At 40.5% G+C, this 27233-nt stretch overlaps 1 protein-coding gene across 3 annotated transcripts in view; it reads left to right on the forward strand.

Moving 5' to 3' along the window:
- The window catches only part of nipblb (NIPBL cohesin loading factor b), a 28148-nt gene extending 3400 nt beyond the window's left edge, over positions 1 to 24748 (forward strand). Inside the window, exons 2-47 of one of the 3 annotated variants that reach the window (XM_047804523.1) lie at positions 3192 to 3340; positions 6519 to 6684; positions 7350 to 7480; positions 8627 to 8738; positions 8865 to 9013; positions 9142 to 9290; positions 9924 to 10011; positions 10657 to 11142; positions 11256 to 12494; positions 12662 to 12832; positions 12961 to 13143; positions 13250 to 13321; positions 13418 to 13507; positions 13634 to 13740; positions 13881 to 13967; positions 14064 to 14295; positions 14849 to 15000; positions 15081 to 15161; positions 15243 to 15343; positions 15427 to 15559; positions 15656 to 15738; positions 15821 to 15953; positions 16331 to 16474; positions 16565 to 16651; positions 16762 to 16982; positions 17097 to 17199; positions 17364 to 17462; positions 17660 to 17806; positions 18212 to 18346; positions 18464 to 18562; positions 19097 to 19150; positions 19268 to 19379; positions 19493 to 19629; positions 19770 to 19910; positions 20159 to 20252; positions 20399 to 20553; positions 20646 to 20736; positions 20904 to 21077; positions 21160 to 21350; positions 21448 to 21555; positions 21649 to 21849; positions 22080 to 22226; positions 22351 to 22694; positions 22888 to 23062; positions 23304 to 23480; positions 23600 to 24748. In XM_047804523.1, coding sequence (XP_047660479.1) covers positions 3277 to 3340; positions 6519 to 6684; positions 7350 to 7480; positions 8627 to 8738; positions 8865 to 9013; positions 9142 to 9290; positions 9924 to 10011; positions 10657 to 11142; positions 11256 to 12494; positions 12662 to 12832; positions 12961 to 13143; positions 13250 to 13321; positions 13418 to 13507; positions 13634 to 13740; positions 13881 to 13967; positions 14064 to 14295; positions 14849 to 15000; positions 15081 to 15161; positions 15243 to 15343; positions 15427 to 15559; positions 15656 to 15738; positions 15821 to 15953; positions 16331 to 16474; positions 16565 to 16651; positions 16762 to 16982; positions 17097 to 17199; positions 17364 to 17462; positions 17660 to 17806; positions 18212 to 18346; positions 18464 to 18562; positions 19097 to 19150; positions 19268 to 19379; positions 19493 to 19629; positions 19770 to 19910; positions 20159 to 20252; positions 20399 to 20553; positions 20646 to 20736; positions 20904 to 21077; positions 21160 to 21350; positions 21448 to 21555; positions 21649 to 21849; positions 22080 to 22226; positions 22351 to 22694; positions 22888 to 23062; positions 23304 to 23480; positions 23600 to 23965 — 7911 coding nt within the window. In that variant the 5' untranslated portion in view covers positions 3192 to 3276 and the 3' untranslated portion in view covers positions 23966 to 24748. The remainder of the gene's footprint in view (positions 1 to 3191; positions 3341 to 6518; positions 6685 to 7349; positions 7481 to 8626; positions 8739 to 8864; positions 9014 to 9141; positions 9291 to 9923; positions 10012 to 10656; positions 11143 to 11255; positions 12495 to 12661; positions 12833 to 12960; positions 13144 to 13249; positions 13322 to 13417; positions 13508 to 13633; positions 13741 to 13880; positions 13968 to 14063; positions 14296 to 14848; positions 15001 to 15080; positions 15162 to 15242; positions 15344 to 15426; positions 15560 to 15655; positions 15739 to 15820; positions 15954 to 16330; positions 16475 to 16564; positions 16652 to 16761; positions 16983 to 17096; positions 17200 to 17363; positions 17463 to 17659; positions 17807 to 18211; positions 18347 to 18463; positions 18563 to 19096; positions 19151 to 19267; positions 19380 to 19492; positions 19630 to 19769; positions 19911 to 20158; positions 20253 to 20398; positions 20554 to 20645; positions 20737 to 20903; positions 21078 to 21159; positions 21351 to 21447; positions 21556 to 21648; positions 21850 to 22079; positions 22227 to 22350; positions 22695 to 22887; positions 23063 to 23303; positions 23481 to 23599) is intronic. The other 2 variants (XM_047804525.1, XM_047804524.1) reach the window with 2 other exon arrangements.
- The last annotated feature ends 2485 nt before the right edge of the window (positions 24749 to 27233 follow it).

Consider the following 27233-nt stretch of genomic DNA (forward strand, 5'->3'; position numbering starts at 1 on the left):
TCGCTCACTCTCTCTCTCTCTCTCCTTCTCCTCTCTCTCTCTCTCTCTCTCTCTCTCTCTCTCTCTCTCTCTCTCTCTCTCTCTCTCTCTCTCTCTGTTCTCTATCTGCTAATCCTTTGTGCATGTTACGCTTCTCCCTCCCTCTCTGAGCAGTGTGGTTCTGCTGGAGGTCGTTGTGGGGGGCGTTATCTGTAATCCGAGATCTCCTGTTTATTTATTTGATCCCCGCCCCTTAAAGTAATAGATTCATGAATGAGAGTGACCTGGTCATCAGTTACTGTTGAAGCAGAATGGTGCAAGTGTGGTTATTGGTTCTGGATCTACCATGAAATAGAAAACATTGTATTTGTTCTGAGGATTTTTTGAAAATTTCTTCTTTGCTTAAAATTTTATATTTGAAATTAGGCTGTTAGGCAGAATGTGTCTATCACTGTGTCAGTCAGAAACACATCTGTACTTGTGTGGTCATTTAGATAACATATTGCACTCTCAGTGCATTCTTATAATTAATGTTATTAATTTGTACTTTCATTTGGCACTGGTTGGGGTACCAGCAATTCACAACGCATATTTTTTGCATACAGCAGGGGTTATCAATCAAAAAATATGCACACTTTAGAATTTTTTTGGCTATTTCTTTGGAGAATGAATGAAATTTGCACTCTAACATTGCATGAGATTTCAGTTGGCATCATTTACAGCCATAATAACTTGGATAGAGGCAGGTTGTGATGATTTTCACTGCTGTAACAAAATTAGAAAATTGCAGCTCCCTGCTTTGCAGACCCCACATTAAAGAGCATGGATCTTCAGGAATAACCTGAATTCCAGCATGTTAAAAAGCTAAACATTGCAACAAGACAACATTATAGTACAAAAAGCCAGTACAAAAGAGGTTTCCCTTTACCGTCTCAGCCTGAGACTTTGTTGGAAGAAGAAACGTTATGGATTTGTTAAAAAATTGGCCTACAGTCTGCTAGCGTTAGAACAGATGTGTTTGAAAACAAGTGTCAGATATTAGAACAGAGAGGATTCAAAAACTCCTCAGAGGATATGCGGAGACATTGAAGGCAGGTTTATATATAAAAGCAGGAAGATAGGCAGGTGAATAAGGATATTTATCCAGACCTTCTGCACTTTGGGTTTTGCATAGGTTCATGTTTTAAAATTAGAGAACACTATGTGCAGAAAAGTGCAGAAAAAATGCACAAAAAAAAAACACTCAGCACACTCAGTCTGGAATATAAAATTTTTGTTTCCAACTCCAAAAACCCCCCAAAAAAGTCCTGATTAAAAACTGTCATTTGCTCTGTGTGCGCTAGTCAGGGGAGATGCTTTCGAACAGTTTGTAGTGGAAACTTGAGTGCACGTGCATTTACAAGAGGCCCAGAATGCTTGAGGAGGAAATCTGTTTTATCCATGATGTAGAAGCTAGTAAATTTTACATGCACGCTAAAACCAACAGACCAGCAACAGCTGTCCTTTTCTTTTTAAAAAATTTTTTTCTTCAATTATTTATTTATTTATTTTTAAATACTGTATGACTGGTCATTATCGTAAAAACTCTGTATGAAAATATATAATAAATTGTTTTAAATTTGAATAAATTATATAGAACTTTATTTATTATTGTATATAATAAATATAACTGGTCAAGTGTTATGTTTACTTTGTTTAAAGAAGAGTTTTTGATTTTATCTGAGAAAATAGTTCTGTTACCTAGGATCAGTTCTGTTAAATGGAGTGAATGGTTCTGGCATGTAAACACAGCGTGATTGACAGCTGTAAGGAGTCTCTTATACTGACAGCTTTCACATCACCTTGTGCTACAAAAACAGTTGAACCCCTGCGCCACAGTGCACCGCTGCTTATTAGTGCATGGTGTGCATTTAACACCTGTGTCCCGCTTTTCCTTCTGTTGTATCAGATAATGTTCATTTGTAGATGGTTTCAAAGTGTCATGTGATGTGAGGCTTCTTATGCAGGTTATGTAGGTCTCTTTAGTCCAGAGTTGCTTTGGCTGTATATTAAATGCATATTGTCTCAAGTTGCATTACAGAGGTAAATGGATGCTCTTTGAGTGTTGTGTTGTGCTTTAGCAGGCATACAGTCAGAGAAAGTTAAGTCTGTATTTGTATGGTCATTTTGATTGTGATGCATCAGTGATCAAAGCTTTTCATTAGCAATATGACACAATTGGCATCACGGTTAAACAAGTCAATTGATTTTTCAAGAAGAACAGAAATGTACTGTTTCAGCAAATCTCCATACCCCATCTTTCTCCACAATCCATCATTCCAACTTATTCTTTCAACGTCTAGGTGCTTGCATTCAATGCATTGCTGCTGTGAAAGTCCGACGTGTTATTAAGCCCGGCTAACTGAATCACGGCTAACCCTCGATGCTTTATGGTTAAGTGATGGAAAGGTGACCGCTTGGAATGCTGGTGTGCTTTAACCAGGTCTTAGATTTACTTATCCTTACTTCACTTATCTTTTTGGCACTTATCTCTATATCGTCAACTATTTTCTGGTTCATTGATCAGTCTGCACAGTGCTTCTGACTGTTGGACTAGTTGGTAATCAGACTGTATACTGAATACTGTATTAATGTTTGAGTTGCATATATTTTTGAGAATTTTACTTTTAGGATTGTCTAGGCATCCTAGATGCTGACAGCTAGGATACTGGAGGTCTTAGTTTTATTTAGATTTATTCAATTTATTCATGTTTTCTAAACCTAAGCGGTATCCACAGGAGACTATGACGTGTATCCACAGGGTCCTGGACTCTGTAGTTGTTTTGACTGTTCAGCTAAAATGGAAGTTATTGCAGTATTAATAAATGTAAAGAGCAAGTGTTCAGTTAATACAGCGTTTCAAGTCTACATAAGGATAAGCCTTAAATGGCTCCGACCAATTAACATTATGCTATATACATCCTCTTAAATTTAAATCTGTGCTGTGAAATCAATATGCTCCATAAGGGGTCCTTGAATTGGGAACATTTTATAATAGGATGACTCCCAGCAGAAGATATTTCAAAAACAGTTGATGTAATGAAGGTTGAAGTTACTAATCCTCCTCATATGCTTTTGTGTCACTTTCTGAAACAGAGAGATGATTTAATTATTGTGAAATGTACATCCCAAATCCGTGGTTTTGGCTAATGGCGCTTTTCTATTTCTTTCAGCAGAAGGGAGATGTGAAGGCTGGTCGGAGAGCAGCGACACTGAGCATCCTGCACATCAACACGACCCCCCACCCCCATCTTCAGCATGAATGGGGATATGCCTCATGTTCCCATTACCACTCTTGCTGGGATTGCTAGCCTCACTGACTGTAAGTAACGCTCACACACATTAGGCACGTTATTGAAGAAAAGTCTGTTTATATATATATGTGTGTGTGTGTGTGTGTGTGTGTGTGTGTGTGTGTGTGTGTGTGTGTGTATATGTATATGTATATAAATATATATTTATTTTTTCACTCTAGAGTAGACCTGTTTGTTTTTTCTCAGATCCCAGAGAGCAAATTCACTTAAACACACACATGCTTACACTTGAATAGTGAATATATGTTAGAAATCATAGATAAGGACCTTCTAATCCTTTTGTTGGTGCTAGATGCTTTAAGTCTTACTAATATTTTAAAAGCTTAAGAGTTGAGAGTAGGAGAAGACATATCATACGGAGTAATGTATAAAAAGACGATTAAGTTGAATTTTGCTCCCACTGGTGAAATACATGCTGGCTGTAATGTGGAGGTGTGCCCTCCTGCCATCCATGCCAGGGGATTCCAGAGGGAATGCAATTGGCTTCAGTGTTGCAGAGACAGCACCGACTTCCTGGCATGAGCGGAGGAATTGTTTCATTCTCTCTATTTTTTTTCCTTACAAAATACACTGAGCAGGTCATATTTAGAAACTCACTACTAACAAGTCGCGAGACACGAAGCTGTAGTTGTAGACTTGGTACAAAAAAAAGTGTAGAGGTGTTAATAGGAGAATAATTAGTGGAAAATCTCAGGTGATTAAACGTGGGTTAAAATCAAAAGGCATAGAATATAGTGTATCAAGTCTCAGATGCTTTCTGATCTGGAAAACATGGTGAACTTCATACAGTACAGTTTTCTCCAATGTTGGTATCTTGTAAATATTAATTAATTGGCAATGAATTACCAATAACGCTGGTCATTTAGTGCTTGATGAACAGGATGTACATTTCATTAACACCACAGCTTAGAAAGCTGAGGATTAAATCAATGTTAACACAGCATTCCTTCATGTGTGGTTCAGGGAATTGTGATGCATGGTTCAGGTTCTAAAGTTATCCACGTGTCAAAGTACATTTTCTCAGCATTCTTATAACAGGCCTTTCTTTTGTGCAGATGAGGACAGTTTTAGACCAATTTGAGCTTGCCACAGGACAACATGTAATCATTGTGATGAATACTAATTAATAGTAATCGTTAATCCTGTAATTAATAATAATCGTTAATCCTGTAATTAATAGCTATCATAATCCTGAAAATGCCTTTTTTTAATGCTGATTTGACAAAGTTGATGAGCTGGACTCCTTAGACCAGTAAATGGCTCTTTCCCATATAGGCAAACTTTAAACTTTTGAATTTGTGAACTCTGAGAGCTGGTCAGACAAATGTCTTCCTTCTGTAATGGAAAATTCAATTCAATTCAAGTTTATTTGTATAGCGCTTTTTACAATAGACATTGTCTCAAAGCAGCTTTACAGAACATAAACATAGAGCAGAAGGTAAACATAATTAATGATAAAGGAAATAACGAATAATAAAAGAAAGAATTGACAGAATAAAAAGAAAAAAATTCTAGATTATTATTAGATACAAATAGTTCACAATCTGTATGTATTTATCCCCCTATGAAGAAGTTTGAGGTGACTCAGGCAGCAGTGGCAAGGAAAAATTCCCTTAAATTGGTAAAGGAAGAAACCTTGAGAGGAACCGGACTCAAGGGGCACCCATCCTCATATGGGTGACACTGGGGGTGTGATTGTAATATACAAAAAAGTAATAAAAATGGAGAGATACCATGATCCAGTAAGGATCTCAATAACATTTTATCTCACTTAAGTCCCACTGGATCTATCTATCTATCTATCTATCTATCTATCTATCTATCTATCTATCTATCTATCTATCTATCTATCTATCTATCTATCTATCTATCTATCTATCTATCTGGATTTATTCTGATACAGTGTTTGTATATAATGTTGTATTTAATGTGTACTAAATGCAGTGTTGAAAAAGGAAATAATTGCCTTCTGCTCTCTCCTGGTTAATTTGGTATTATAACTAATATAAGTTTGAATGACACCCAGCTCTTATTCTACTTCTGTAATTTTTGTGACAGTCTGGGAGCATTATTGCCTCTCAGCTGCCTGGTGTAGTCTTGAGCTCAGGTTACTGTGTGCGGAGTTTCACATGTTACCTCAATCTCTGTGTGGGTGTCCTCTGGGTTTCTTCCCACATCCAAAACCAAGATGTATGGATTGTCAATTCAAAATTGCTCTTTGGTGTGGATGACTATTTGAAAGATTTGACACTAGCAAACGACAATGCAACATTTAACCCTTTTTCTATTTAACTGTAACTGTAGAACCAAGCGATACAAAGGGAAAGCAACAAGAGGGTTTTTAATTTACAATTTAGAAAATAAACTTCGGTTCAATGATCCAAACGACCGGGTTTAAGGAATTTTTTGCTGTAGGCCGAGCCACAGAGCTCTTACGATTTCACTTCAGAACAGAAGAAAATTCATTGTCATATTTTTTTTTTATAGGTTTAGCTAAATAAAGGTAACACTGGCAGGTGTGTGAATTTTGCAGTAGGATTGATATATTTCTACTAGCATACATCTCAGGGGGGAAAAAGCCAGACCTGTGCACTCATACATTTAGAAAGGACTGTTAGAACAGTCAGTGGAATAAAACTGATGAGGTCCCGCAGAAGCCCAATGTTTCTGTCTCTCTGCTTCTTTCCTACATTAATTTCTGAAGCTATTGTTTGTGTTCACATTTGTGGCTACATTTTTTAAAAAATGCCATTGACCGATTTCGCGAGGTAACATTTTTCAATTCATCTATGTGATCCAAGTGAACTAATATCATTCCAGACTGCAGAAGTTTGTCCTTATAGCACAGCCATTTTTCAGTCTTGTTTTTCACTTCATGCTGGTGTTGAAACAAAAGCATTTCATTTTATTTATTTGGTGCCAGCCTGCTGTTTGGCCACCTGCTTGGCTATGGTTCCAGCTTTCTGTCACTTTTTTTTTTTTTTTTTTTTTTTTAGAGATACTTAAGGAAGGCAAAATGCCAGTATATGCAAAATATCATTTTAAAATTAAAAGCATTGCATACCTATCTGAATTAATACTTAAAAAAAACTTGTTTTACCCCATTCATGTCATTCTCTTCCCCCCCAAAAAAGGAAAAAAATATAGACATGGTGGGAAGTAATTCTCTCTTGTGTGTTTTTGCAGTGTTAAACCAGCTGCCCTTGCCTTCCCCTCTCCCTGCCACCACCACTAAGAGCCTGCTGTACAATGGGAGGATTGCTGAGGAGGTCAACTGTCTCTTGGCCCGCAGGGATGACAACCTTGTCTCCCAGCTGGTCCACAGCCTTAACCAGGTCTCCACAGAGCACATGTGCGTATCAACCTCTTCAAACATGCTATGATTGTCTGTTGCTTTGGGAGTCTTAGGTTTTTGGATGGATGCTAATGTCACAATATTGCGATGCTTCACTTGTGAGAAAAAAGTAATCACGAATCACCCCAAACACTCTGGGGCTTTTGACTGTAGAGTCATGTACTTGGATAAAAAAGAATGTCAGTTATGTTTTTTTGTTGTTGGATCTTTATTTTTCTATGCTATGGCAGTATAAAGTTATTCTATAATCAAAAAACAGCTATTAACTAAGTAATATGGAAAATATTTTCACTTCATTTGCAAAATCGCTGCACTGGAGGTCAGCGTCTGCCAAGTTTTTTAATTAAAAAAAAAATTATATTTATCTATCTATCTATCTATCTATCTATCTATCTATCTATCTATCTATCTATCTATTTATTTAATTTTATTTTTTTTTAATAAAGATTTTTACACCAGGAGTGTCATAAATACAGCCTGGAACTGATTCTTATGTGGCTTATCAAAAAATGAATACAATTATTATCAGATTATCTTGTAGGTTGTAAATTAATAGAAATTTTTTTGTGGCTTTCACAGAAGCTAGATATTTACATTAATTACTTTTCTGTTGTATGACTTTTTGAACTTCTCCACTCATACCATGTCACTTTTCATGGCAGAGAGCTGAAGGACAACCTGGGCACCGATGACCCAGAGGGTGATATGCCGGTGCTGCTGCAGACGGTTCTGTCCAGGAACCCCAACATCTTCAGGGAGAAAAGTATGCCCACCCGATACGGGGTTCAGGGCGGTAAGGAGAAGACATGGAGACATTGCCCTTGACTCTGAACCCAATGGAGCACAGTGCGAGGCCTGGTGTGGCACTGACAGCCTTCTGCAGCCGAGCTTTTTATAGCTTTCTTTATCCCGAAGGGTTTATTAGATCAGAAGTCTGAAACCTGGGATTTTGTGAAGCAAGTATGACTATTAATAGTAGTAGTGTGGTCAAAGTTGACTGATTTATATGGTATACTGCAGGCATAGTTCATCTCAAAAGATGTTTGGCTTAGCAAAAAAGTGTTATGTGAACAGATGATCTGTTTAGTTGGAAATACAATTCCAGTTCCATCATCATACTCTGAACCACACCACCTTGTATAGAGTGATAGCAGACATGGTTCTGTTGGAGATAATGTGTTGGGTTTTTTTTTGTTGTTTTTTTTATTTAAATTTTTTTATTATTACTATTTCATGGTGTCAGAAAATACAGATCATCTTTTAATTTGATGCAGGGTTGATTTAAACAGATCTAGTTTGCAAAGTGGCAATGTGACAATAGTAAGATTCTCTCACATGGAAGAATTTGTAAGATTCTCTCGCTGGAAGAATTTCACTTCAGTGCAGCGCTAAAGAAGCAGCACCTGAACGTGTCTTCTTATTTTCATTCGAACTGCCACTAGGTAGTAAATGTTAAAGTAGACCATGACTTATAAGAATAATTGAAGTGCTAATCAGACATACTAATGACCTGCTGGCCCTGTGCCAAGCCTGTATACCTTTAAAGCAGGTGTGTCCCGCTAAGGCCCAGTGAGGTGTTTCAGAACTAAAAATAGTCTCTTTTATAGTGCCCAACACTGTGCTCCTTGTGTTCCTTTGTTGTCTTCAACAATGAATCAATAAGCAATGTGTGAATTGTACTCTAATGTACATTCTAACATATTTCATGTCCTTGTCCTAAAACCCCCTAAACTTGTCTGTCTGTCATGTTTCACCACTTGATTGTTTGAATGACAAAGCATAACTTTTTACTGCATCCTAAAGTCAGACTGACTAATGACATGCGCCTTTTCGTTTCTTGCATATGATAAAGGCTAATAATTACTAATACTGCTGGTAAAACTAACCTATTGTGCTGCTTTATTTTATTGGTGATTGATCACTTCTTTTGTAATTGAAGGTATAATGCAACAGCCAATGATGCCGCCATACAAGATGCCTCAAAATTCCATGCATGGCAGCCCGGCATCCACAAACTACCAGCAAACCCCTGTTACTCCCAGCCCTCCTAGGTATTTTGCAAGGTTTTTATTTATTTATTTATTTTTTAAATATATCAATTAAAATTTTCATGGCCTAAGATGTATTTACTCATAAACCTTGAATGAATGCTGACACGTTCTTTTCTGTGCCTGTAGTCGCTTTGTTCAGCCTCAGACGGGCTCTGGTGCCCGGTTCATTCCCCAGCAAAACAGCCCTGTTCCCAGCCCATATGCCCCTCAGAGCCCTGCAGGTTACATGCAGTACCCTCATCCTCCCACCTACTCTCAGCATCAACAGATCCAAGGTAGGTTCACATGGCGCTATTTAAGAATTATGAAACTCCTTATTTATCACAACAGCTTGTTTGCAAACATTTTTGCCTCCAGTGTCAAAACATATTCAGAGGTTTATTAAAAAATTTTTTATTTGCAGTCTCTGTGGCTAGTCCCTTGGTGCCTGGCATGAGAAACATCCTCGACAACAAAGTCTCTGGGCAAATGTCAAGTAATTCAGCCAATCACAATGCACGGCAATGCTCCAATGAAGAGTATATGAACATAGTCCAGAGACTGGGAAATGAGGTGAGCAGATGCACCACATACCATATGCAGTTCCCAAAGGCTTCTTTTTCTCTCGTTATGCTTCTTTGGCCAGACACATTTTCTTTGCCTCATCCACCCCAAGACGTAATTGTTAGTGAAAGATAGTAATGTCTATTTGTCATTTTTAAGTTCTTTTATTAAGCCTTAACCCATGTTTGAACCTTCAGTATCCGTTAGCTGTGTGGCGACCTATGACTGCATAATTTGCTAACATGTTGTGCATTAAGACTAAAACATGAAATGCTTTTGTACATCATCAGCGACTTTAGTAAAAACCAGATTTGATATCTTCTTTTTCTGTATTATCACTTCCTGAAAATGATTAAAGACATGATATTTTTATTTTGCTCTTTAAGAGTGTCGATGAGCAAATGTGCTTCAAATCACAGAGCACAGTAACAGCTTTGATATTTGATATTATCGTAAATAGAGACTTTACACTGGACGATCCTATTTTATTTATTTTTTTATGTATTTCTTTTTTCTTTTCCAAACTTCACTTTGTACGAGTTAGAACATCTGATTAGATAAGATTATTGTTGGTGAGTTTGTTTTGAATTGTTTTTATTTTAAGATGAGATATTAAGCTGAGTTTGTTTTGGATTTTTTAAGGAGAGTGATCCTTCGATGAGAAACACCTTCCCTCTCCGATCGCCCCAATCCGTGTGCTCTCCTTCTGGAAGCGAAGGGACCCCTAAAGGTAAACAACTTGGAAAACCTACTGCATTGTACTGTGATACTGACCATTGGTACTAACTTGTATATACAAATCACTGATGTTGATAACAGTTTGTTTTATTTCGTTTTCATGTTCTGACCACAGTCATACTTTTTTTTTTATCATATGAAGCCTGTATGTTACTTTACAATTAATTTTTTTGTTTATTGAATTTCAGTGTTCAGCAGGACAAATGTTTTTGCTTTTTCCCCCAGTGAATTTTATTATTTATTTTTTGCATGTCTACCTTTATTGTCATAGTAACAGCACAGGGATGCATCTGAGTAGTGTTGGGAAGGTGAACTTTAAAAATAAAGAGCACAAAAGTCACACCCGATATACCAAGTTTTTAAACATGATTTAAAAGCAGTTTTTTTTTCTTTTTTCCGTTTGATTGTTTAGACTGCAAAAGTCTTTCATGATCAAATCGGATAAGTAAGAAATTTTTTTTTTGCTCCCATGTCATACTTGGCATTGAAGGGTAACTCCATATGGGTAGAAGGAAGTCGACCGGGAATTTAGCAGATAGAATCATGTCTCTGCTCATTTGCATACATTTGAAATAATCCCAATTTAAATTATTTGTGGCCGTCAGTTCAACTAATTTGTAATGGTTTTTGTTTCTAGTTGGATTGCGGCCACCTCCGATCCATCAGTCCCCGCCTCCATACACCTCACCACGTGATGCTGCTCCTGACCTCCTCATGGACTCACCTGAGCGAAAGAAAAAACAAAAGAAAATGACAAAGGAGGAGGGCGAGAAAGGTGCCATGTACGACATCGTCAGCTCGCCATCCAAAGACTCCACCAAATTGACGTTAAAGCTATCGCGGGTCAAATCGGCGGACACAGAGCAGCCCAGTGAGCTTATGGCAGGCGGAATGGAACATGGCTCCGACGCGGAGAACGATCTTCCCTGCAACAGTTTTCGGGAACAGTACCATCAGGTCACGGTGCTGCAGAACACAGGGGCACTCGCTGCCAAACAGCCTGGAGCAGTCACTGGGACACCTTACGATGAGGCTGAATTGGATGCCCTGGCTGAAATCGAAAGGATAGAGCGTGAATCAGCTATTGAACGAGAACGCTGCTCTAAAGAGGTTCAGGATAAAGGTAGAACTGTTTTCCTGATCTTTAATATTAAAGAATGCTCTTAAATCTGGTGTAAAAGACAGTACCTTCTTGCACGTTTGAATGTTGTAATGTTGTTGATTTGTTTTGTTTAGACAAACCCCTGAAGAAGCGGAAACAGGATTCGTATCCTCAGGAGCCCGGTGCTGCCGGTACTGCCGGAGGCCCTGGTGTAGGTGGTGGGGGCAGCGCAGGGAACAAACCAACGCCTCAGGAGGCTAGTGCTGCCAGCAATGGGGCTAATCGTCCAGCACTTATGGTCAGCATAGACCTGCAGCAGGCAGGAAGAGCTGAGGGGCAGGTTGAATGCCCTGTGCCTGCCCAGGAGGCAATGCGCTGGGCTGAGGATGGCTCTGACTCGGCTGGCGTACTGCGACTCAAATCCAAAACGGATGAGGAGCTGCAGAGGGCAGCGGACGGAAGGCCAGAGGTAATAAAGCAGCAGAAAACCGCTTCAGACGGCCACCCTGAGACGCCAAAACACAAGCAGGACAGCCGACGCGACTCCTCAGGAAAGGTGCAGGGCTCTGACAAGCGGCCGGACCTGTCGAAGCACAGGCATGATGGCAAGCCTGACAAAATCCGCCCTGAAACTCCCCGAAAAGACGGACGTCCGGAGCTTTCTCGGGACGGCCACAGAGAGGAAAAACACAAAGAACGGGACAGGGAGCGCAGCAGTGACGGATCCAAAATCAGAAGGCCAGAAACACCAAAATCCTCCAACAGGTCAGAGCAGGAGCGCCCTGGTCGAGACAGGGACAGAGACAAGGACCGAGAGAAAGACAGAGATAAAGAAAGAGACCGTGAGCGAAAACATCGGCCTGAATCCAGAGAACATCGTGACAGGCGCTCTCCTGAGCACCGTTCCCGGCCTGACAGTCCTCGCGTAAAACAGGAAGGCCGAAGTGGGCCAGACTCCAGTCGACCACGTTCTGACCTCAAATCTCCCAACAGCAAAGAGGAGAGGCGTAGCTCTGATGGTACCAGGAAGAGTACTGATGGCTCCAAGCTGCTTCCCCATGAAAGCAGAGCTGGAGAGTTTCCTGATTTCCTTCTAGGTGCCAAGTCTGGTGCACTGAAGCACTTTGTCATTCCCAAACTGAAACGCGACAAGGACGGGAACGCAGAACCCAGACGGCCTGGGGAGGTATGGAGCCAGCCACGGGTGAAGCTAGAGAGGCTTGGGCTGGTAGAGGACCTCAGCAAAAGGTCCAAACCTGTGGTGGTGCTTCAGAAGCTCTCTCTTGACGAGGTGCAAAAAATTATCAAGGACAGGCATGCAACCAGCTCCAGATCCAGCAAGAACAGGCCACCCTATGGGAAGTCATCAAAAGGTAAGACAAAAGTGATATTATAGTTCAGAACAGTAAAACCTTGATATAAACCTTGAAACTGTGTTTCCATAAATATGAACGAGATGAACAAACTTAATTTGGTATTGCTTGGAGAGCCATGACTGATATAAATAAAGGAGTGACAGTCTTTATTAACCTGTTTCAAGGTGCCATTGATGAGTCGGTCCTGAAGGAGCTTCCTCCTCATCTGCTTGCTGAAATCGAGTCTACCATGCCTCTTTGTGAGAGGGTAAAGATGAACAAACGCAAACGCAGTACAGCCAATGAGAAGCCCAAGTATGCCGAGGTCAGCTCAGAGGAAGAAAGTGAATCGGAGTGTGAGTAAAAATTCTTTCACCAACCATACAGGGTCGGAACTGCTTTTATTTCCACAACGAGGAAAGAGAGGTTTTGGTTTTTACAAATTTCAACATTGAGATTTAAGAGTTAATTCTTACACTCATAGCGGCCCCAAAGCGATCGAAGAAAGAAAGGGATCGGGCATGGGAGTACGAGGACAAGAAGGTTTCTGGAGAACGCAGGAGAAGCGGCGGCTTCAGCGAAGGCCGCAGAGGTTCAGGGAGCCGATACCGAGACCAAAGTCCGGAAGACTCCGGCAACGAGACTCCTCCTCCCAGCATGAGTGACGGTAAATTTCGAACACGTACACAAAACAAAGTGTTTTTGTTTTGCATTCTATCTATGTGTCCTAATGGTTTGTGTAGCATCCTTTAAGATATCTCTTTTCTTGTCAGTATTCAAAAAGATAAAGATGAAGGAGAAGCAAAAAAGGAGGAAAGCCTACGAGCCGAAGCTAACTCCAGAAGGTATTTTGGGGTTTTAAAGTCCGTCAGGATGCTGTTTCAGACTTGATAACGATTCCACCATTAGTACGACATAACTTTTTCCTCACCCCCAAACAGAAATGATGGACTCTTCAACATTCAAGAGGTTCTTGGCAAGTGTGGACAACATTTTGGAAAACTTGGAGGATGTGGATTTAACGTCGTTAAGTATGTAACTTTTAGTGGGTGCACTATTTTAATCGATTTCACGCTAAAGCAATTTTTTTATTACTTTGTGTTGTGATGTCAGAGCAAGAACAAGTTTTTACAAGAAATCTTGTACATCTTTCTCAGCCGCAGACGATGACGAGCTCCCTCAGGAGCTGCTCCTTGGGAAACACCAGCTTTCAGAGTTGGGCAGCGAATCGGCCAAAATCAAAGCAATGGGCATCACGTGCAGGGTACGTTGCTTCTGGGGTTCAAACAACTCTGAATCTGTCTTGTTATAGACATTAATCACAACAGCCCCACAAAATATTAACACATTTCTCATGTTATTTTGCAAAATGTCACTACATGTCCAATCTCTGTCGCTTTACAGATTCCATCTGACAAGCTAGTAAAAGTGCTGGGCATATTGGAGAAAAACATACAGGATGGTTCCAAGCTCTCCACGCTCATGAACCATGTGAGTGTAGTTTTCACACTCCCACTTGTAGCACTGCACACTTTAGCTCTGCAGTGGATGGTTAATAACAGAGAGCCTGATCTATTTATATCCCAGGACAATGAGGCAGAGGATGAAGAACGGTTATGGCGTGACCTCATCATGGAGCGGGTGACCAAATCGGCCGACTCTTGCCTGACCGCTCTAAACCTCATGACCTCACCGTGCATGCCGAAGGCCGTCTACATCGAGGATGTGATCGAGAGGGTGCTGCAGTACACCAAGTTTCATTTGCAGAACACACTATACCCTCAGTATGACCCCGTCTATAGAGTGGACCCACATGGAGGTCAGTGATGAGATGAGATGCTTCTCTGTACTTAAGGGAGGAAAAAAGTTTGTTTTACTTCCATCTCTAGAGCGGTACAGTAAAGGTATTTCAGTGGGTTGAACTGTCCTAGTGTGATGAGGTAAAAAAAAAAAAGAACAATTTTGTTTAGGTGGTGATGAACACTGGGGAAAATGCTGACTTAGTATTTATTGTAGTGTAATATGCTGGTAGTTCATATCCTGCAGTCTTACAAAGCATTGATTACCGGCAGCAATGATTGTTTTAACTTTTTCTTCTTAAGAAAACTTTTACCTGGTAAATATAAACCAACAATGCCCTCTAGTGGGCAATTTAATTTTTCACAGATCATTGGCAATAATTTCATGTTATGTCCCCCATTCAGTTCTTTTGGCTGTTAATGGTTAATGACCATTTTTCTATGCTCATTAATTTGCATTCATTATGCCTTTCTAGTGTTTTTCATGACCTTGACAGTCTGGCCTTAAAATGTTGCTCTTCGGTATATTGGTGATTCTTACACTCTGTTTTTTTTTGTTCTGTTGTTTGTTAGGTGGCATGTTGAGCTCAAAAGCCAAACGGGCCAAATGTTCCACACACAAGCAAAGGGTTATCGTGATGCTCTACAACAAAGTGTGTGACATTGTCAGCAACATCTCTGAGCTGCTGGAGATCCAACTACTAACTGACACTACAATTCTGCAGGTGACTGTCTAGTTTCCTGCGTCGCCGGTGCATCCTTCAAAAAAGGAAATTTGAGCTAACGTGGCTTCGTTCTCTCACAGGTCTCTTCGATGGGAATCACACCATTCTTTGTGGAGAATGTCAGCGAACTTCAGCTCTGTGCCATAAAGCTGGTCACTGCTGTAAGTTTTCGTCAGATTTAAGCTCATCGTCGATATAGAGTCTTGTGTTTGAACATTAATGACCGTGTCTCTCCTCCTCAGGTCTTCTCTCGCTATGAGAAACACAGGCAGCTGATTCTGGAGGAGATCTTCACCTCTCTCGCCAGGCTCCCCACCAGCAAGAGAAGCTTGAGGAACTTCAGGTTGGCTGATGGTTCATTTTGTTAAATACCATTTTATGACTATTATATTTCATAACTCATGACTGGTCGTCTCTGTTTATCAGGTTGAACAGCAGCGACGTTGACGGGGAACCCATGTACATCCAGATGGTGACTGCACTGGTACTGCAGCTCATACAGTGTGTTGTGCATCTTCCCACTGAGAAGGATAACACAGATGACGAGTATGAAAAGAAAGTAAGAGAGCACGCTTTAAATGAACAGACCCAAAAAAGAACACAGTAATTTATCCAGCTTTGATATAAAGATATTAATCGCTGAGATTATTTCTAGGTGGACCAGGATGTGCTCATCACAAACTCATATGAAACTGCAATGAGGACGGCACAGAACTTCCTCTCTGTTTTCCTGAAAAAGTAAGAGCTCAGACACTTGGGCTTTGTGGCATTTCTCTAATGCAGGTGACCTGCTAAATCTCAACCATGCTGTTGTTTTTAGATGTGGCAGCAAACAGGGAGAAGAGGACTATCGGCCTTTGTTTGAAAACTTTGTGCAGGACCTTCTCTCGACAGTCAACAAACCAGAGTGGCCCGCTGCTGAACTGCTGCTCAGTCTTCTAGGCCGGTTACTGGTAAGTGGGTTCTGTCTTTGCAGGGGTGGACAAATCACTAGCCTGGGCACAGCGAACAAGCAGATTTGCAGACAAGTAGGCGTGCAAACTGGAAAGAGAAAAACTCCACATTCTATTACATACTATTTAAACTTAATGTGCTCTCTCATGAGTCTCACCTCAATGCTGTAATTATATCAAGAGCTTAAGTGGAATATTTTTTTTATTAAAATAGATTATTAGTGTGTATGGATGATGTGATGTTTTCAGCATCAGGATCTTGAATGATTTGTTTGGCCAGCTAAATAAATGTATCATACATTTTGTATTGATTTGTCCTTCCTTGCTTTGACTGACTCTTGATTGGTACAAAACACCACCTTGTCGCTTGTCCTCAGGTGCACCAGTTTAGTAACAAACAGACTGAGATGGCACTCAGAGTGGCCTCTTTGGATTATCTGGGAACGGTCGCTGCTCGCCTGCGCAAAGATGCTGTTACTAGCAAAATGGACCAGAGATCTATAGACCGCATCCTCAGAACGGTAAACTTTTACTTATGCTGAGCCACAATTAATATGCAGATCCGTTCCATTTGTGTTCCTTATTAATCATTATTGATTGATTTTGTCTAGGTGTCTGGCAATGATGAGACCCAGCAACTTCAGAAAGCTCTGTTGGATTACCTGGATGGAAACGTGGAGACCGACCCCTCTCTTTTGGTATGTTTAGATTTAGAGGGAATCCTCTTTTATGCTAAGAGGAGCCTTGTGTGAAGTGCAAATTTTGTAAAGGATTGTAACTAACTTGCGTTTTACCTTTGACCTGCCAGTTTGCTAGGAAGTTCTACATCGCTCAGTGGTTCAGGGACACCACTACAGAGACCGAGAAGGCCATGAAGTCTCAGAACCAGAAGGAAGACGACTCAGCAGAAGGAGCGCACCATGCCAAGGACATAGAGACCACTGGTGAGATCATGCAGAGAGCAGAGAAGCGCAAACAGTTCCTGCGGTCGATCATCAAGACCACTCCATCACAGTTTGGCACTTTGAAGTAAGCTTTGGTGATCCCTTTTCGTGCTTGATAATGTACGCATAATCAGCGTTCTCTCTTAGATAAGATGTGTTCTGCCTTGATACCAGTCTAAATGTTTTCCTTTCTCCACAGAATGAATTCAGACACTGTGGACTACGAAGACGCCTGTTTAGTTGTGCGATATTTGGCCTCTATGAGGCCGTTTGCACAGAGCTTTGATATTTATTTAACACAGGTAAGAAAGGGTCACCGGCATTCACAAAGCCTGCAGGAACAGTTTAACACTGATGTGTAGCACAGGAGAAAAACTTAAGGAATTTAAATTGTTTAATGGTTCAGTATCAGTATATGTGCTGGCTATGTCTTGTTACAAAAAGCCCCTTGCTGTTTTGTGTACAGATCCTGAGAGTGCTGGGTGAGAGTGCTATTGCTGTGAGAACGAAAGCGATGAAGTGTCTGTCAGAGGTGGTGGCTGTGGATCCCAGCATTCTGGCTCGGGTGAGTGTGATTTCACAATTATGACCAAAAAAAAAAAGCTTAAAACCTGTCTGTTATAAAAACCAGTGTTTTTATAACACACACGACGTGAAAAACGTATCATTACCTGTAGATCCAGCAGATATTGAGATGCATTCTGAAGGTGAGAATTTGGAATAACAGTTGGTCTAACATTTTTGTGTGTTATTCACGCACAGTCGGACATGCAACGCGGAGTCCACGGTCGGCTAATGGATAACTCCACCAGTGTGAGAGAGGCTGCTGTTGAGCTCCTTGGCCGATTCGTACTGAGTCGCCCTCAGCTAACGGAGCAGTACTACGACATGCTCATTGAAAGGATACTGGTGCGTTAATATTTTGTCTTTAAACCTACTCATGAGTTTCATTTTGTGCTGTGTAATTATAGCTGTCTCATATAGTTGTATAAAGTCTTGCATTACACAGATTTACCATACATAGACATGCTAAATTAACAGGTAAATTTACACTGTAACCGGCTTCAATGCAGTCGGTATTGAAGCATACTTTGTTTTAGGCTTTCATGTCAAACAGGTCCCACAGCAGTCTGAACAATAAAACAGCTGTGCTGATAACAGCTTTTTTTTTTTTTCCTTCACCCCCCAGATTAAAGTTCATTCAGAGTATGAAAGTTCATCTTGGGTAAATTTGTCTTGTGGTGCTCTGTTGCCACCTACAGGCTGTCAAAAATGTAGCAAGTACTATATTCACGCATGGGTTGAACTTTGCAGGATACGGGCATTAGTGTGAGAAAGAGGGTGATTAAGATCTTGCGAGACATCTGTCTGGAGCAGCCCACCTTCAACAAGATCACTGAGATGTGTGTGAAGATGATCCGAAGGGTCAATGATGAAGAAGGCATTAAGGTATACATCGTGCCGAAATGCGTTTCCATTTCATTTATATTTAATTCCATACACTTTTAAATACAGATTTTAAAGTTTGTTTGTTTGTTTGTTTGTTTATTTATACTTTTTCCACAGAAACTGGTGAATGAAACATTCCAGAAGTTGTGGTTTACTCCGACTCCAAACCACGATAAGGAAGCCATGACCAGAAAGATCATCAATATCACTGATGTGGTAAGCTGAAATTTAGCGTATGATAGAGGTGAACACTATCACTTTGACTGGACTGAGAAAAGCACCCAAGCACACAAGTACGTGATTTGTAATTTTAGCCAACATTTTAGTTCTTATTGTTATTCTGTCCATTCAGTTCATCTCACATAAAAACATTTTGTTGTGCCAGAAAATCAGTTTTGTACAGGAGTTGTTTACACGGCATGATGTACTAGTTGCACTTAATTTTCCTGAAGTTTGTCAGCATTCCTGCATTTTCTTCAGCCTTTGTCAGAAATTCCAATATAACCCATTATAAAACTGAAGAATATACATTTTTTAGAAGGATCTGCTCTTTTTGTAGCAGACGTAAGTTTGTGCAAAGTAAATATGAAGTTTAATAGTTTAAAATGAATGTTCCTTCATGCAATTGTTGCTTTTACTAGATGAACAGTAATTACATGAGTACACATCCTTGTCCCTAATAGCTGTAGGATTTAGTATATAGTGTCTCTGTTCATGCCTAGTAAAGCATAAGGGGATTTCTCTTGACAGGTGTCTGCATGCAGGGATTCTGGATACGACTGGTTTGAACAGCTGCTTCAGAATGTGAGAGTCATCTTAGATCATTCACATTGGAGATGATGTACAGTGGAGCGGTTTGTGTGCTTCTCTGTCCTTTTGCTTTTTCTCATCTGTTTCATATATGCACTTATGTATTTACAGCTGTTAAAGACAGAGGAAGACGCTTCCTACAAGCCTACCCGGAAAGCCTGTGCCCAGCTCGTCGATAATCTAGTGGAGCACATCCTCAAATACGAGGAGGAGTCGCTCACAGGTACTATGCACCCAGACGCACACACAAAACACACTTTTTCTGAAAATTTGTAATTGGTGGTCAATTTAGGTGTTTACTGGTGTCTGAATGCTTACGTATGTCTCACCCTGCAGACTGTGAGAGTAAAGGAGTGAACTCAAACCGCTTGGTTGCCTGCATCACCACGCTTTACCTGTTCAGCAAGATCCGAGCGCAGCTGATGGTGAAACACGCTATGACCATGCAGCCCTATCTGACCACCAAGTGCAACGTGAGCATCAAACTCTCTCCACCGCTGTTTTCACCTACATTTAATCCTTTTGCGCCCTCTAGTGGTTTGCTAGAAAAACCTTTGCTTTTTACATTCTAGCAAGTTGAACATCATCCCCTGTGCGTTTCTTGCGTTCACAGAACCAGAATGATTTCATGGTCATCTGCAATGTAGCTAAGATCTTGGAGTTGGTGGTGCCTCTGATGGACCATCCCAGCGAGACCTTTCTCACCACCATTGAGGAAGACTTGATGAAGCTCATCATCAAATATGGAATGACAGTAAGTGAAGAGTTGATTTATGCACACAGAAAAATCTCTCAAAATTCTTACTCGTTTTAATTTTTAATTTTTTTTTTCACATAATGAAGCGATTTCAGACAGCCAAATTAAATTGGTTTCTTTCCTATTTTTTTCCCTAATATTATGCTATTTGTAAAGCATGTCAGTTTGTGTAAAGCATTTCCAACCATTCCAATGGTGTTCTTTTTCAGTGCCCTAAATTTGTTCATTTCATTTTCTTTTGTCAGGTTGTGCAGCATTGTGTAAGCTGTCTTGGGGCAATAGTAAACAAGGTCACTCACAACTACAAGTTTGTCTGGGCTTGTTTTAACCGGTACTATGGTAAGAGATTAACTTTTAAGACGTCTCAGATTGTCACATTGTCTGAACTGTAAATATGCTAAAACGGTCTTAAATGTAGTCGATCTACAACCTAAGGTGAACTGGCTAGCATTTGTGATCAATAACTGGACTTTATTATTCCCCAGGGGCACTAAACAAGTTAAAGACCCAACACCATGAGGACCCGAACAGCTCTGTGCTGGCGTCCAACAAGCCGGCACTGTTACGCTCTCTCTTCACCGTAGGAGCTCTGTGCAGGCACTTTGACTTTGACCGTGAGGAGTTCAAAGGAAATAACAAGGTATGTTCTATGTGTATGTTTTACTGGCTTTTTTTTTTTTTTTTTTTTTTTTTTTAAAGGGAAGTCAATAATGTGTATTTGGTTGTTTCCAGATTGTCATAAAGGACAAGGTTTTGGAGCTGCTTTTGTATTTCACCAAGAATGAAGACGAGGAGGTGCAGACGAAAGCCATCATTGGCTTGGGTAAGCATCAGTTCTGTTGACTGCCTTCTGTAACATGAGGACAGTGAGGTTTAGTGGTTAAGGCTTTGGGATACTGATTGAAAGGTTGAGTTCAAAGCACTGCTCTGTCAAGCTGCCACTGTCAAGGGCTTTCTTATTATAAGAAATTTGCTTTCCTTGTTCCTCAGGTTTCCTGTTCATCCAGCACCCAGGCCTAATGTTTGTCCCTGATGTAAAGACCTTGTACAACGGCCTCCTGTCTGACAGGAAGAAGTCTGTAAACCTGAAGATCCAGGTGCTGAAGAACCTACAGACGTACTTGCAGGAAGAGGACTCACGAATGCAGGAAGCTGACAGGGAGTGTGAGTGTCTGTCACACAGAACAGAACTCTCCTTTTCACTGAGCGGCCAAGTTCTAAACCTGACTGTTATGTGTCTCTACAGGGAAGAAGCTTTCCAAGCAAGAGGACCTGAAAGAGATGGGCGACATATCGTCGGGTATGAGCAGCTCCATCATGCAGCTGTACCTCAAGCAGGTTCTGGAAGCTTTCTTCCACACACAGTCCAGTGTGCGTCATTTTGCTCTCAACGTCATCGCTCTCACACTCAACCAGGGTCTCATTCACCCTGTACAGGTATGCGTACACAAATAAACCAGTGTCTATAATATTAAATGCTTTTCAGAGTTTTGATCTATCCAGTCTAAACGATTCTTATGTTTCCTTTGCGTAGTGTGTACCTTATTTGATTGCCATGGGAACCGATCCTGAGCCTACAATGAGGAACAAAGCAGACCAGCAGCTAGTGGAAATTGATAAGAAGTACACAGGATTTATCCATGTGAGTGACCTTCATTATATCATTTTACACAATCTAGTTATAATCTATATAGAATAAGTAGAAAACCGAGAACTTGTCCTCTGACCTTTGTAGATGAAGGCTGTGGCAGGGATGAAGATGTCCTATCAAGTCCAGCAAGCTATAATGGCCTCCAGGGGCACGATCATCCGGGGTTTCCGTCAGGACGAGTCTAACTCGGCACTCTGCTCGCACCTTTTTACCTTGGTGCGGGGAAATCGGCAGCACCGGAGAGCCTTCCTCATCTCTCTGCTCAATCTGTTTGATGATAGTGCGGTGAGTTAGTCCTTTACTCTAGTTTGTCTAGCTGGAATGAGTTCTGGACAAAGGGAAAGGCCACCAATTATCACTTTCTAAACAGAGCTGAACAATAGCAAAAATAAACACAAGGAAAATATTTGGTTAAGGAAAAAGGCAATGAAAATATTTGGAATGCGTTCAAGGTTATAACGTGACCCCAGCTGCGTTGACTAAACTTTGTCTAAATCGTATGTGTTCCCTTGCAGAAGACTGAGGTGAACATGCTGCTGTTCATTGCTGACAACCTGGCGTGTTTCCCATACCAGACCCAGGAGGAGCCTCTCTTCATCATGCATCACATTGACATCACTTTGTCTGTGTCCGGCAGCAACCTCCTGCAGTCCTTCAAAGAGGTAAGCTCCTGAGTTTGCGTGTGTCTTTCCTTGTGTTTGTGTTTCCTTTTTTTTTTTTTCGTTTTTCCCTCTCATTTATAACACTCTCTTTCCCTCTTTCACATCCCCATTTACTTTCATTTAGTCACTGCTAAAGGACGCTAGGCCAAGGGAAAAGAAGAAGAAAAAGAAAGAACGGGAAAAGAAATACAGCTCAGAGGAAGAACTTGAGGATGAGGATTATGTGGGCAGCAGGGGAAACAGCAGCAACGAAGACGATGAGGTTGTCTATAGGTCAAAGAAGGCCAAGCGGACTGCGGTGAACTCTGATTCAGACACTGATCTGGAGGCAGACGACGTCGACAAAGTCATGGACCGCCTGCCAGACAACCCCATGCCTTTGCTTGATTTTGCAAACGCCTCTCAGGGCATCCTGCTGCTCTTAGTGCTCAAACAGCACTTAAAGAACCTCTACGGCTTCTCCGACAGGTATCTGTCACAATGCTTTTAATCCTAATCCCCCCCCCTGTTTTCATCTTCCAGGGTATTTGCATGCCTACACCTTTTCTGATTTTGAAAACTAAACGATGGCACAATTATGTATTACCTGGTACTGATAGAGCGTGCATGGTGTGTTTTCTTCAGAAAATGTTAATTAAACCTATGCTTCTGTTCTCCACAGCAAAATCCAGAAATACTCACCTACTGAGTCAGCGAAAGTGTACGACAAAGCGGTGAACAGGAAACCCAACATTCATTTTACCCCACGGCAGACGCTGGACTTCCTGCTCAACAGTCTCTCTAACACAGAGCTCACCTACGAAGTCAAGAGAAGGATCGTCAGGCAATACTTGGACGTAAGTAACTGTAGTGTAAATAAAATATTTTTAATGATCGTATAATGCAAACAAGGCACCAATTTGTGTTTTCTGCTTAAAACTCGCATCTGAGGATCATAGATGATTTTTACGCAGTAAACGCAAACGTTCATTCACTCAGACACAAAGTGCTAAAAAATGTTTGCCATTGAAGATTTACTATTCTTCTTTACATTTACTGCATCTTGACCTGTTTTGCTGACTGTTTTATGCTCTGCAGTTTAAGGTACTGATGGAGCACTTGGATCCTGATGAAGAAGATGAGGAAGGTGAGACGTCAGCTAGCACCCATGCCAGAAACAAAGCCATCACTGCTCTGCTAGGAGGCTCCAGCCCGAAAAACAACGCTGCCGACTCGTATGATGAAGACAGTGATGGAGATGAGAAAATGCCTGGAGTAAGTGCTTTCTTTAGTGCCAGAAAAATGTAGAATTTACTTAAGTAACATCTTTGTAAAGAACAAATTAATGTCCAGTATTTTTCTTAAATTGATATTTAACTTTTTACCCCCTCTAGTCATCACGGAGATCCAAAAGGGGCGGCGATTCAGCAGATCCATCAGGTCATATGAATGAAACGGTAGAAGCCATGGATGTCATCGCCATCTGTTGCCCCAAGTACAAGGACCGGCCACAGATAGCTCGCGTTATCCAGAAGACGAGCAACGGTTACAGCGTGCACTGGATGGCAGGCTCTTATTCCGGCACTTGGGCTGAGGCCAAGAAACGGGACGGACGCAAACTGGTGCCTTGGGTGGACACTATCAAGGAATCAGACATCATTTACAAGAAAATCGCCTTGACGAGCGCGCATAAGCTGACTAACAAAATGGTGCAGACTTTACGCTCACTGTACGCAGCTAAGGAGGGGACTTCCAGCTAATCAGACCACAGTTACTCACTCCACCAGGAACTCTCAGCAGCCAAACTTTATTGGGATCCAACATTTTCTAACCCGGACAGTGTGGCAAGAGTACTCATGGACTCACAAAAGCTCAAGGTTGGCTGTCTAAAGAGTGAGGAGAGGAAAAGGAAGGAAGGGGGAAGCATTTTAAAAGTTGTGAGGACCTGCAGGAAAGCATTCTGTGGACACATTTTAAGTTAAACAGGACAAACACATCTAGAAGGAAATGTTTGGAAAACGTGTGGGAGCTCCTTCGCTGTTGTGCAGCAACTCAGTTGTGTGATTTTTACTCCCACTGTATCATAGTTTAACAGAAAAAAAACAATAAACACAAAAACAAAAATGTTTATATCTCTGACGAAAAAATCTGTTTAAAAAAATAAACTTAAAGTGAATGTTGGAAATTAGTCTGTTGATGTTCTTAATAAAGTGTTCTTGGAGTTAAACCTAGCACCGGATGGATTTCTTTAGCTTAGCTCAGTGTCCAGGGACAGAAACTTTTTAAATATTTCCTCTGCTTTATGTTTTACTCCTTTATTTTTTTTTCTTTTGTTTGTTTACTCATGCTGTACAATGGAGTCTCCTGGACATAATTTATTCTGTTCAAAGCAGAGCATGCAGTATCTGTGGCCTACATGCAGGGGGAGATTTTTTTTGTAAATGTAGATTTTGATGTATTAGGTCACCCTAGAGAGAAAAAAGGGATCCCCAGCACTTCTGGCGGAACAAATACTGCAATAAATTTTTTACTTCTCTTTGTTACTTGTCTTGTTTGCATTTGACTTTTTTATTTATTTTTAATAGCTGCCTGACAAGACATGAAGTCAAATAGTGTTTAAATGTCTATATATCTCTATATATATCTCCATATATACATATATATATATATATATATATATATATATATATATATATATATATATAATTTTTGTTTTGCTTCCAACCGCTTAGGAGAGCAACCTGGCAGGATGCTGGCATGGAACTTTTACGCCGTTTACTTTCAGATCCTCTTTCTGTCAACGTTCTGCTACCTCTTGCCACCTGCATGATGGACTGCTGAGTCTTTAGAGCAGATAATGATAGCACAGATGTAATATAATTCCTGTTGTTCCTTCTGGTATAAGCCTGTATGGGAGGCTTGTTCTAAAACTGTGTGGGTACAAAAAAGTTTTTTTGGGAAAAAACATTCCTGCCTTTAAACCAGAGATGCCTGTTTTTGTTTTTTGATTGTTATCCAGTATGGAAACAATATTAATACTGGAAAAATTGTGTGGCTTAGATAAAATCCTCTAGAGCATTGCTGGACACCCAGAGAGCAGATATGCTAAACAAACAACCATTTAAATGCTCAGCAAAATGCTTGGATTATATTCCAACTCGTGTTCTGAGTAACCTTGAATCTAATGGAAATACAAAATAGCAACCTAATTATCTTCTAAAGATCTGTAATCCATCTTCACCTGTCTTGCACTGAAAGCAAATCAGATACCAGCACAGCAATTTCTAAATCTAGAAATGTAACTTGTAATAAATGATTACTGGGTGACCTTTTTAAGACAAAACCAATTTTTGGACTTAATAATATGCATTATCTTTGCAAGACATATTGGAAGCTGGTGGATTTGGTTTCCGGGTTAGATTCTGAGCCTGACCTTGGCTTTGGGGGAAGCAAAGAATAAAAGACAAAGAAAATCTTTTGCAATAAAAAATAGACATATAACTAAAATAGCAGTCACAGTGTGTGGCATATGCGACTGCAATTCAACTGTTAAACTTCTGAAATTTTCAGATGATACTACGCTCATCGGTTTCATCCAAGATGGAGATGAGTCTGAAGGAGGTGAAGCAGCTGGTGCTATGGTGTAGTCAGAACAGCCTAGAGCTAAACACCCTTAAAACTGTGGAGATGATAGTGGACTTTAGGAAAGACCCCTCAATACTACTCCCCATTACAAAATCCAACAGCCCTGTGTCATCTGTGGAGTCCTTCAAGTTTCTGGGCACTACCATGTCTCAAGACCTGCATTTAGGAGTGCAACATATATTCCATTATCAAAAAGGCCCAACAGAGGATGTACTTTCTACGCCAAATATGGAAGTATGGTGTGCCACAGGAGCTGTTGATGCTGTTATACACTGCAGTCACTGAATCTGTCCTGTGCACATCCATCACCATCTGGTTTGGTGCAGCAACAAAACAGGACAAGAACAGACTGTAATAATTGGTGCCCCCCTGCCCACTCCCCAGGACCTGTAACATACAAGAACCAGAAACCGGGAAGGAAAAATCACTACTGACCCTTCACACTCTGGACACAACCTCTTTCAGCTCCTCCCTTCTGGTAGGCGCTACAGAGCTTTGTCCACCAAAACTGCCAGACATAGGAACAGTTTCTTTCCCCAGTCTATCAATCACCTTGACCCACCATAATTATATTCCCTGCTTCATATCTATAAGTGCTGCAAAAATTAATGAAAAATTGTCTGTATCAGGTGATAGTTATACTTACCCAACTTATCTAAAAGAGAACTGAATATTCCTAAGTAAAGACAGCTTTGGGATCTGATTATATTTATGCATTCGAGGATAAAGATGTAGATATTTTGTAAATTTCCTCATTCAGAATTTTGTGTTAGTGTAAACGTGTTAGTGTATAAATAATTACGGTAAGATTTCCAAGTCATGTCCAAAGCTTTGGTTCATTTACTCAGAGTCAGACGTTGGTCCTACAAAAAGTTTCCTGTGAACGGAACCATGAAGATGATTCTGGATGTTCTTTCATTCATCTGCTAAAAACTACACCCAAGTCTCATTCATTGTGCACTGGATAACTTCACCTAAATATTATAGACAAAAGTCTACTAAAATTTTAAATTTAAATTAAAAAATTTCTTCCTGAAAGTTTAAAATGTTCTTCGTGTGCTGTTGTGGTTTCTTCCTGGTACTTCGGTTTCCTCTCTCAGTCCAAATACATGTTGAATTTCGATTGTCCATTGTGTGTGTGTGTGTGTGTGTGTGTGTGTGTGTGTGTGTGTGTGTGTGTAGTGCCCTGGTAGATAGATAATTACTGAAAATTAATAAATGTTTTAATAAATTATACAAAACAATATATAAATTAGACGTAGGTCTTTATGACACATTATTTAGATGAGATTATTTTCTAGTATGAGTTTATTTACTACATGTACAGAGCAATTACACCAATTACATGTTGTCTGTCGAACCATTTATTAATAACGGTCCATT

This window comes from Tachysurus fulvidraco, chromosome 20, assembly GCF_022655615.1.
Source record: "Tachysurus fulvidraco isolate hzauxx_2018 chromosome 20, HZAU_PFXX_2.0, whole genome shotgun sequence".
In the NCBI taxonomy this organism is placed as follows: Eukaryota; Metazoa; Chordata; class Actinopteri; order Siluriformes; family Bagridae; genus Tachysurus; species Tachysurus fulvidraco.